Here is a 12229-nt window from a genome sequence, read left to right on the forward strand (position 1 = left end):
AAATACCACAGAAGCATATAAGGGAAGTTCTATTGTATGGAACATCCCACAGTCAGCAATTCAAAGCATGTCTGGCAAGAAGAAGTGAATCATGGAATAAAGTTCTAATTTGAATCTCTGGTCTAGAGAGAGATGAACTGATTGTCGATAGGCCACGAATGAAAGGAAAAGATGATGTTTCCATCTTTGTAACATTAATTACAGAACTACTGTGGAACATATTAAAACTGCAAAACTTACATCAAACCGCTCATTTAGGGTCAGAATTTGGCAAGTACTGTTTACCTTAGTTCTGTTGACCAATCTTGCAATGCTTTTAGTGCAGATCTTTGGCCAATATGAAATATTCCTATATATGAATTCTTGGGTAACTGGGACTACATCACAATCATTATTTATTGCACAGTTCTGTACAATCCATACCAAATGGCCGAGCTTAATGTGGTGTGTTTGTGGTCAATGTACTTATATACGTAACACAGTAAGTACGATAATGGTCTTTACGACACATACCACTCTGTTTTTTTTCCATTCAACTTTGAGAGCAGCCAGCATAGCGCACATTCTAAATCATGATGGACCCCATTCTGCAGGGGCTGATTTTAACTCCCAACTATATAGTATCTGTGGCCATGTATATTGCCGGGTGATAATGCACCCACTGTATATATAGGTTGGCACTGGTATCTGGATGTCAGTTTATCACCCTTGGATACCATCCCATACTTTGTCAGTTCCTTCTTGTGATGAGTCTCAAATTTGTTTGTCAAAATGTCCACCAAAAAAACACAGAAAAAAAAAATGAGTGGCATTAACTCATTCTTTTTGCCTTCCTGGATTTTGTGATTTTTAGTCGTAGTGAAAACAACCATTCCATGTCACAGTCGAACTGCTGATGGATTGAATACTATTTGCTAGCTTCAAGTTCACCATTTGGGGCTTATGTTGACTTTGTTGGAAGCCACAAGCCATCCTTGTTTTCATAACCCGAAGTTTACAAATCATCAGATTCATACAATTTTTTTTTTTTTTTTTTTTTTGTGGGAGTTCAAATTCCAGTCCTGAAAACTGCCGGAAGGTGTGGAAAAAGAAAAAAAAATCGGAATTCTACCGGGCACAGACGTGTGAATAGCAGAAAAAGTGCAAAGAATCTCTGTAAATTCTCATCACCATTTTTGTCAGGGGTTTTCACAGCATTATGTAGATCATAATACGTGAACATGGAGTGACTGAACCAACGAATGCACAAAACACACGCAGATGCATGTATGGACACACTACACTACACTCTGGATTGAACTGAAAACAGAATGATTGGTTGGTTATACAGTAGTGTAACAAAATTATAGACCTACCTTTAGTAACAGACCTAAATTTTTCCAACCTGCACATGTATCGTTTTAAAAAAAAAATGTATAAATATGCTAAACCTGCCAGAATGGGGAAATAAATCTAGATTTCATTAACCTTTTCATTTGTTTTGTTTTGTTGTACTGGGAGGTAAGGTGGGCAAGGGATAGATTTTTTGCTGGAAGGGAAGGAGATTTTTTTTGGGGGGGGGGGGGAGGGAAGGCAGAGATGGGCATTAAATGCTATATATGTAAATTTAAATGGCAATATGGTAACAAGGTACATTTATTTGTAAGGATATACTCACAGCTGCTGTAGTAACCTTAGTCCTTGAAAGGAATATGTACTCAGGACGACGATGTTGTTTTCACTTAAATCTCTGCAAAGAAAGTTAAATAATTTATATAATATACAAATCAGACAGTAACAATTAGATGAGATGTGAAATAATAATAATAATAATAAACAAATAAATAAATACATAAATAAAAGACATTTTATTTAAGTATTTGAGTAAGTACCTTCGTGTAACTAATTATTTACTCATAAATGGTGCACTTAATTGTATTATTCTGAACAAAACAAACAACTGGATTAATAATGTAGACTAGGGGGTAACAATATTACCAAGAGTATAACCCTATTAATTGCAAAAGGAAGTTGTGCAGATGCTTGGTTTACAATTGTCATGTTTGTTTCTTCTTTTCTCCAGGATTTTTCCTGTGTTGAGTTTAGTGTGTTCATACATTAGTCAAGTACAGTACAGTACAGTATATTGGATTCAAAAACTTTTTTAAACATGAACTATGAGAGGCTCTCTCAGGCTGTGGTTAACATGTACAGTATATTACTGTTAGTTCATTCCCCATTCAAACTTATTTATTCCAGCAGTTCCAGGTTTTACAATTTTACTGTTTCATAAATGTTTCACAGCTGTAATACCGTGATCATTGCAATACTCACTAGGTTAATTTTTGCACAGAAGAGACTTCACTTGTTTACAAATTTTATGTCATTAATGTTCTGAATTTAAGTCTTCTCTGTATAATTCCATTCAAAAATTCCTCCATTTTATCAATGATCAACAATATTCTGTCCTAGATGTATAAGCAGCAGAATACCCCCAAAGACTGGGAAAGTGTACTCTGCGTACAGTATATTTTCCATTGGCTTTAGCATCTTGATTGGTTGTACAGAACATCCAGTAAAACTAATGGAACTAAACTATATACTAATGGAAGAATAGAAGAGATTATGGGGTTAGTAGCAGTCATTGAAAAGCATGGTTCTAAATCATCAACTACCAACAAAACCAGCTGTCAATTATGGAAGGTCATGGGGTCAAAACTAGCCACAGGCATTATCTTCTACAGAAAGTGACCAATGAAGCTGAAAAATACCACAGAATACTACGGTCATTTACAAACGTAAATAAACCTAGTATTCACACGTGTGATGAGATCATAGCCTAACTTATAGGTCTATCATGATTGATTGTTTTATTTTATCAAACTTAAAAACATTTGGGGAGTAGGGATACCTAAAGGAAAAAAATGATATTAAAAGATATCCAAAAAAAACAACACAATTATGACTGGGGACATACAGTATGAGATTTTAAGAATGTACTGTAGATGACACCAGTTGTCAAGTTAAATTTACGATATAATTTCAATTTTCTTTGCCATTTGTAGTGAAACACTCAATGGAAGGACTGTCACATGCCATGGATTCATAGTAATTTAGATGCGGACATATACTGTACAGTATATACAGTACCTACCATTCTGAAATTTATACTAACGGCAAAGATCATGTACTTAATGTCTTTCATGTGAATAGTCGTTTCAAATTATATTCAGTTCATGTTTCTGATTATTGTAGTATGTGTCATTAAAGTAAGAGACTTCATCAATGATTTGTAGGCAATGGACGAGCAGTTTGCTGCACTATTTTCACTGGCAGTTTTTTGCTGTTTGTTGAGTTGTGTTGTGTTGTTTCCTTTCCTTTCTTTCATGTTTCTTTCCTCTTTGGCCTTACATTTTATTTTTTATGATGCTTCGATAAATGTTACTTCATGTCTGTTTAAATATTTATTGCATTCAAGTCTCTTTAACCTTGTTGGAAGATTTATACAAAGATAAATAAACTGAAACTGTACATGAACATATACATACAATGTCTCTGTTTCTCTTTAGTACTTCAGTATAGCTTTTTACTTAAGAGTACAGTCATTTCTTTTAAATGACTTTAATTGAATAGTACTATACAAATAATGCTCTGATTATGATTATATTAAACTTCAAAAACTATACGCCCACTAACTGACGACAGATATGAGCAATGCTGGTGGTCATAAGTACAGTAACTTGTGTATATAATCAATCACATATGTATCATATATATATATATATATATATACAGTATATATATATATGATATACATATATATATATATATATAAATATATATATCAGGCTTCAACAATCATATATATATATATATATATATATAATATATATATATATATATATATCAGGCCTCGACAAATTTTGTCAAAACTACTCGCCAACTGGCGACAGAGTCTAAAATTCTACTCGCCACAACGTTAAATTTTCTCGCCATTTTTCCCCGCTAATTGTTTGTGTGATATAACCCTAGGTAGTATGGCCTAACTAAGGATATCACCGTATAGTGTTAGTGTTAGTTGTTTATGTCAGCAAAAACGATCTATAGTGGTTTGTCAAAGTGTTTAAAACATGATATATGTGAAAATATAAAACGGTGAAACATTGTAAGCATTGTTTAGGACACAAAAATAAGTAATGATATGGCTGACCATCTGTAACTTTCACTTGACATGACATCAGACTACTGTATCAGTGTATACATGTGTTAGGATCGTTAACAAGTTAAGATAACGCTTGGCACTGACAATTATTATTATTATCGATCGATTACTGAGTGTCAGACTTACAGCTTTCATCGGTCAGGTCTCGAGAATTATCTTCTTTTTTTTGAATAAAAATGAATTTCTTTTGTTCATTTCAAGATATATGTAATGTTATTTCGGCAAAATTATTATTATTACCTATCGTGCATCATTTAGTTTGAGCGATTAGTTTTAAATTAGATTCGAGCTGGTGAACAGAGCTGTTCCTTAGTTAGGACCAATATACTTGTAACAGTGTACTTGATAATACTAATGTGATGTGTAATATTAGGATGTATGCATTTCTTGATTGGCTCACAAGTTATAGTAAGCCTATGGTATAAATTCCGTGAGCCAGTCAGCCCCTCGCCAAAATGCCGAGCGTAATGCTTTTTTTGCTCGCCAGTCGCAAGATTCTACTCGCCATTGGCGAGTTGGCGACCGTATTTGTCGAGGCCTGATATATATATATATATATATATATATATATATATATATATATATAAATACAAACAAGTTCTCTGAGTGTGCATAGGTACAGAAACCTGAATACATGAGTACAGTAAACACCAATAATGTACTCAATTAAATGTGAAACGGACTTCAACAGGAAGTACTCACTGTAGAATTACAGGAAATAATGAAATATATATACACTAATTGACTCTACTTACAGGTAATAGGTATCGTTTGGAATAGTGTCCGGAACTAGCGGGCTTGTCAGTCCTTTATTAATGCAGTACACTTCCCGCAATCCTCTCTCGTCCTCCGAAGAGCCGGCATTATCGTAATTTAGGTACGAGTTGCCTATAGATTCCTCGACCCGACTCTGGTCTACAGAGCAGGTGCAACCACTGGGGCACGCAGTCGATGTCCCCGAGAGCCAAAGCATTACAAAAGCTACAATCAGTCCCAGGTAATTGCACGAATAATTAACACTTCCCAAAGAGTTCTTCATTTTGCCCGTCTCTTATGTCACGTATGCTTCAACGCTTTCCGTTTCTCTCTAGAGAGCATCACAAATAGTGGTGATGAAATTGACTCCAGGTATCCATACAGCACAGAAATGGTAAGCTGTCTGCTCTACGTAGTGGACACAGTAGTTTTGTCCAATACTTAAGGCAGAATGGAAAGCCAAGAAGAAAAGGAGTAAAAAAGGGCTAATCAGTTTGGTATCACAAACTTCCAATACCTGAAAATGAAAAAACACAGAAAAATCTACAGTACTGGTCATGTTGGTGAATTTTCTTTCAAAAATATGAAAACCATTATGCAAAATGAATTGAGGTTTTGATGTCTTTATCACACTAGACTTCTGCAAGTTCTGCTTACAAGTTCACCAGAAATAGATCTTATGATATTTATAGTGTCCTCAGGCTGAACCACTATTTTGACGTACAATTACACTATGGCATGATAAACACAGGTCGGTCTACTGTACATACATGGCATTACACACCCCACTAAAAACAATAGGGGTCTTGTACTCAATGTGATGTATCCACACACCAAGTATAAGAACTACAGTAAGTATCCATGATTCCTACCTTGTGATATCATGTTTAATGGTTTTCAGAGTTTGACCTAGAGCTGGTGACCACAAACGAACTTTGGCAGACACCAACAACAACAGGCTTCTTGTACTCAATATGTCAAATCCATACACCATGTATGAGAACTATCCATGATTTCTACCATGCGATATCATGTGTAAAAGGTTTCCAGAGTTTGACTTCTGGTGACCCAGATGACCTTCACCAAAAACAATTGAGTTCTACTCAATATAACGCATCCACACACCAAGTACAAAAAGTATCCATGCTTCCGAATTTGAGATATTGTGTTTAAAACGTCAATATTTTGACCTCTGGTGACCTCAGAAGACCATTGCCCGCCACTAAAAACAAAAGAGTTCTTTACTCAATATTTATTACACATTTTCCCCTTCATTTCTTTCAAAAAGATTAAATGAATCAACAGACTGTAGCCTACATAGACTTTCTGAAAATCTTTTTAAACCCTGTTGTATGACTCAAATGAACCTTGAACAGAAAAAGAGTACAGACAACAAATATGACTGCAATGTATGTATATGTTGTAAACTAATCATCCAAGAGCTTAAAAGTGCAATGGTTAGAAAGACAAGATCAGACAGTTTTCAGGTCAATGAATGTTGCTAAATACAGTACTTACAACACTTAATTCTGCCATAGAAAGTTCTTTACATGTAAGCAGTACGCATGTGTGTAGAATGTTGATCTGTTTCATACTAGTTTCCGGGTTAAATATAAGTCTCTGCAGGTCTGAGGGCTGAAGCTCAACTATCTTGTTAGATAATCAGATATACAGTATAGTACTATATGTACAAGTACTATGCCCTTGAGATCATCCTACTCCTACGAAACAATATGTTTCCAGCAAAAGTAAAAGCACACACCCTGTAGGATCTTCGGACTCAGTTTTTACCAAATTTGAAGGGTAGAAAATCTATCTTTATACATTGATGGATCCGGTTTCATGTGTCAGAAGGAAAGAAACTGTAGCAGCAGATTTTGTTAGAAATCTCTCCAGGGATACCAAGACCAGACAGACTATTACGAATAATCATCTCTAGCTTTCACAGTAGGCTTTACTGATACAGGGCTTCCATTTTAATAAATTGTTTGATAAACATTGATAATTTTAATTTGTAATCTGAAAGACTAAATTTTAAAAAGTACAAATATTCAAGCTTTGTTTCATCTGTGTATGTCTGGGCTAAGCCACAGTGTATATCATTTAACTTTTACACACATTGCTAATTTTGTTTCTTTATGGTGATCTCCTCAACAAATTTAAAGGGAAAGTCAAGATGAAATATATATGTAAACACAACCAGAGAAAAAAACAAAAGAAACGGTTAGTGCGCCAACATTCCAACTCTTATCTCACACCTGTACTGTTTTACTTTAAATTTTCATTAATGCATACTGTTAAGATAGAATAAATGGGAACAAACCAATGTCCATCTTGGCAGTCTTTTTGGCATTAATATGTAGTTATATAAATCACATTCACAATCACATCATCATGGCAAAATACTTTTCTGCCAAATTTTCAGCTATTTATAGCGATTGAGCAGATCAAATGTTAAGCGGCAGCTTTGCTTACTGATTAATTGTTTTTTGTTCAACATATTAATCAGACGCATGCCCAAGCAATGTCTGGATCTCGATATGTTATTACTGATAAACAGTTTAGGCGAGACAGTGAATTTAGTTTTTCTGGATTCTGTGTACACACAGTACAGTCGTGATGTCAACTGGCAGCAAATTAATAATTAATAACTTGAGGGTATTTGTTCAATCTGTCTTTCCAAAGAGCTTGCTCGGAAACAAAAATGGTATCTTGGAGAGGGAGAGACAGACATTACATGTTATTGATAGGCAAAGTGATCCTTTATAAACATGTAGCCTGGGCCGCAGATCTAGCCTAAAGTAGTACAAAATATGAATGGAACTTAAAGCAATACATCAGCACTCGCATTATCCGATTAATAAAGACCAGATATGTGCTGATGTCTTATTCGCTTGACCTCTGCGAATGGTCCAAATTTTGGGTGACAAGAGTACAGTACAGTATATCTTCAAGACTGTGTGATCTTTAAGTACACAACAGTACCTAAACTAGATATATTCCCTCAAGATTGAATGCACAATGAGGCTTTGTTGAAAAGTGCTTTTTGGGAATAATCTGTGAGGATTTACCTTTATATAAAAGAGGTACAGGGTGTTATTAACACAACTGCATGTGGGCAAGCATAACTTAAGGGGGTCAAATAACACCAGTCAATCCTTAGGAATGTCACAAAATTAACTTGATTGTTTTCCACTTCAACAAGGTTAAATGGAATAATAAATTTCTTACTAACCAGCCTTTGAAGACTTATGTTAGATTTGATAGCCCTCCCTGGGATGCAAAACCTTGTGGATCGTTTCAACCAGGTTTGTGGGAATTCACTACTTGGAAAATATTTTGAAAAAGGAATACATAAAGGAACACAAAATATTTCAAATGAGGTGATGAGCTATTAATGAGATAAAAATTGAAATAGCAGTTTTCAACTTTCCTTTTCATTGTATAGTGAATGTATATACAAAGTGTTTAGTTGTCTGCTTTGCAAGCACCATTGGAAGATCACCTCGTACTAGCTAGGCTATGCAGATCATGTTCCAAGGAATTTTAACAAGGTTTTCCAATCCTGTCACTACTATTGTCATGTACAGTTACCTATTGCAGGTCTAGTAGTAATAGCTACAACATGATACAATATAATCAACCCCAACCCGAGTATTTACTATAGGCTAGACAAATTTTAAGTTTCATGGGCTTATGTATATCTTCCTCCTCAAAGGCAGACCTACATTAAAATATGCAGGCCTAGATGCTACAGTACACAGCCTACTAATACTAGTAATAATATCTATAAGACTTTATATGGGGGTAGGGCCTAAACATTATTAAGGTCAACAAGTGACATCGTTGATGAGCAAATGAGTATATCCAGCAAATATGACAGATGTAACTTAATACGGCCTAAATAACCTGTTCCAATGATTGCATTTTTTTCCCATCGGGAGTGGGAGGGAGCAGGGGACACATAGGCACCTTTAGTCTTTACTTTTAAGTAGACTGACACTTTAACTAGTTTAAGCAGTGCAGCATCAACATCCACAGACGACTTTAAAACATCACCCCACTTCACCTTATTCATTACTAATACGAGCTCAGTTTAGGAAGCTGTTTTGATTGACCTTCGCATAACAGTAACTTGTTTAGGGCTATCGGAATATATAAAGTATAGTAAACTAGGCCTGAGCCGCTATAAACTGGTGTACTGTTGACGTCCGAGCTAGGCCTAAGTAAAATCCGACCACGGTCTTGGAATCTTACCTTAAATTATACATACGCATGCATAACTTCTCTTTGATACAATGAACACATGTCTCAAATGTAGACAAAAATCGTCTGATAATCCGTACAACTAAAGTTATTCCACACTGTTTCCATAGTTTCTCTCCTAATCATTAGAAATAGCAGGCAAAGGCTATGCGTAGCTGTGTTTGGTATCAATTAGTCATACTGTATATTCCATACACATACTGTGCATGTGCAGTGTGTGCTGTTTAGGAGCAGCAATATGATCATACTCCATTCTCTGACGAGAATCTTTTTGTTTACAATGACTGAAGAATGACTGTACTGGTGAGGGCGGCATTCACATTCTTATACACCGATGAAACAGATGGTGGAGTCATCTTCAATCATCTCGGCCTGGGTCACATCCAGTGGCGTAGGAAGGTACTTTTGAGTGGGGGGGGGGGGCTGAAGACTGATGGCCGGCCTGGGGGAGGGGTCTAAGGGGAGGGGGTGTCCCCCTCCCCCTTTGGATTTTTTTTGCATTTCCAGGTGGCCTCAGATGCAATTTGGTGCAATATAGCACACTTCAACACCCACTCCAGTTTGTAAAGAATTTTGCATTTTCACCTTGCCTTAGATGCAATTTGGTGCTTCAAATGAGATTTTTTTCTCATTTGGAAATGAAAAAGGGGTTTTCTGACTTGCGGAGCGGGGGGGGGGGCGGAACGATACTTCCGCCCCCATATTTTTCACAGGGGGGGGGGCTGGCGCCCCCAGGCCCCCGGTTCCTACGCCCTTGGTCACATCCCTCCATTTTCAAAATCTTGGATCCGCCCTTAGCTTGTACCTGTGTTCACTTGTTATTGGGCCTTTACATATACCAGGTGTACGGAGGTCAGGATGCAAAATGCATCCTCTTCTCCATTGGGCCTTTAAAGCATAATGCTAACTTATATGCTATTTTAGGGGTGACTGATTCCACCAATTACAACACTTAAAATGATATCCCGTAAAAGTTATCTCCTTCAACTTTCTAGGATGACTTCGCCATCACCGGGTCTCGCAGACTTGCTAGATCTGTATCATCATTGACCAGGGGCGTCAATCCGATTTGAAACGTGGGGGGGACGGAATCGATTCGAGTATTCCGGCCGTAAGTACTGTCTAAGCGGAGCGCCACCATCGGTTGGCGCGCAGGGTACAAGAAAATTTTTCTTCTGGCAGACCCCTCAGATTGCAGGAAACGGCACTTCCCGTGCATTATGGCAGAAAGCAACACCCCTAAAATTGATAAAAATTTCCGGCAATTTTTTATTTTGGGAAATATTCTCAAAGGAAGTGATCGCCATTTATTCCTAAGTTTACCAATTCCTCGTCTCCCAGAAGCGCCCAACATTTAAGATATCGAAACATTTTCGTGTTGGCTGATCCATGATCACCGCCCATCAAGGGCGGCGGAATCACTTTTAATCTGGGGGGGGGGGGGCACCGACATCAAAGGGCACTTTGCAGCAATTCGATTGGACTGATGCAGCCTTATATTTAGTACCCTTTACAACTCTTATTGTCTTATCTTATTTGTGTACACACATCACTCCATCAACGCCCCCCCCCCCCTCTCGAGGAAAATATGCATACTAGCACTGCCATATCCAATGTGCAAATTGGGAAACAAGGAACAAGTTTTCTTTTGAGACAAAATGAGGCGAAACCATGCTAATTGCTAATGTAGGAATCTTCCGAATTAGAGTTTATTTCTTGTTAATATCTTAACAAATTTGTTTCATTCGAAATAGCTTTGAGTTTGACCCACAGAAATTCACTAAGAGTCAGAGGCGTAGCCAGGAGTTGCAAAGTTGTATGCACGACTATCTGGGCGGAGCGCCACCATCGGTTGGCGCAGAGCGTAGTAGACATTTTTTGGTTTTACAAACCCCTCAGATGGCCGGAAAAAGGCCCTTCCCGAGTGTTCATTCTGGTTCCCTGGCTTCTTGCTAACTTGAGACACCTCAATTTTTATGTAGAAAATGGGCACGTTTTTAACCTGAGGAAAAGTGGGGGCACGTGCCCCCTGTGCCCCTCGATTCCGCCGCCCTTGCCGCCCATGCCCGTGAGAAGTGGTGACTGGGTGAAGAAAAAGCCATGCCGTTTGAAAACATGGGCAGAAAAAGTGAAAGTATCGAAACCTAAGGTAAAACGCGCGATAACGAAGTGATTATTTCCCAGGTTAATTGAGACTGTATCAAACGCGAGCTTAGGACAAACATATTCAAAGGTAATGGCATTACTAATCCCGATATGTCGTCTTTGAGGTGTGTGGAAAATCCGCAACGACCATCAAAGAGCAATTGAATATTTAGTTTACTTTTCGATTTCGAAAACACTTTCTTTTTAAATTATGACAAAATTTTATGACACCTTTGATTTTTTTTGGGGGGGGGGGGCTGTGCCCCCGGGCCCCAATGGGCACGACGCCACTGACCCCAGGGCCTCAGATATAGGCCCATTGCAGGGGTGGGCAACCTTTTGAATGAATGGGCCAGATTTTAGGAGTGAGAGATTGACAGGGCCGCACCTAACCAACGGCCTGCTGCTGATTTCAAACCTTTGATTCCGAGGACGTTCAAGCAATAGGTGTGTGTACTTAATCTGTATTCACAAAACCATAATGTCAATACAGTCCTGTTGATAATTAATGGTGATAATAGACCAACTTGACAGCATCATAAGTGCAGATAAATTCTAAGCAGCTAGCTTGTTTTTGGTGATGATGCAAAATCGATTGATTTTTTTCTTTTTCTTTTTCTTGAGACATCTCACGGGCCGCAAAAAATCACTGGCGGGCCGCATGTGGCCCGCAAGTTGCCCACCCCTGGTCTATAGGAACGATGTCCCAAAATTTCCCCGGACATATAGGCGAAGGAAGCTATCCGCCGCGACTGCATGTGAGTTTCTCGACTTTCTGTCCTGGGAGTCATACCACAAAATGGTGCATTTGCTCATACGCCATTATTAATAATTTAAATAACTAACTAATAAGGCACAGCC

The 12229-nt window shown here is 37.7% G+C and overlaps 1 protein-coding gene across 1 annotated transcript in view; it reads right to left on the bottom strand.

Moving 5' to 3' along the window:
• The window catches only part of LOC139967656 (adhesion G protein-coupled receptor A3-like), a 49073-nt gene extending 39616 nt beyond the window's left edge, over positions 1-9457 (bottom strand). The window contains exons 1-3 of the mRNA XM_071971636.1: positions 9215-9457; positions 4957-5474; positions 1658-1729 (exon numbers count right to left, since the gene is read on the bottom strand). Of these exons, the coding sequence (XP_071827737.1) occupies positions 1658-1729; positions 4957-5240 (356 nt within the window). The 5' untranslated portion in view covers positions 5241-5474; positions 9215-9457. The remainder of the gene's footprint in view (positions 1-1657; positions 1730-4956; positions 5475-9214) is intronic.
• Positions 9458-12229: the final 2772 nt, after the last annotated feature.

The sequence above is a fragment of the Apostichopus japonicus genome, chromosome 5 (assembly GCF_037975245.1).
Source record: "Apostichopus japonicus isolate 1M-3 chromosome 5, ASM3797524v1, whole genome shotgun sequence".
In the NCBI taxonomy this organism is placed as follows: domain Eukaryota; kingdom Metazoa; phylum Echinodermata; class Holothuroidea; order Aspidochirotida; family Stichopodidae; genus Apostichopus; species Apostichopus japonicus.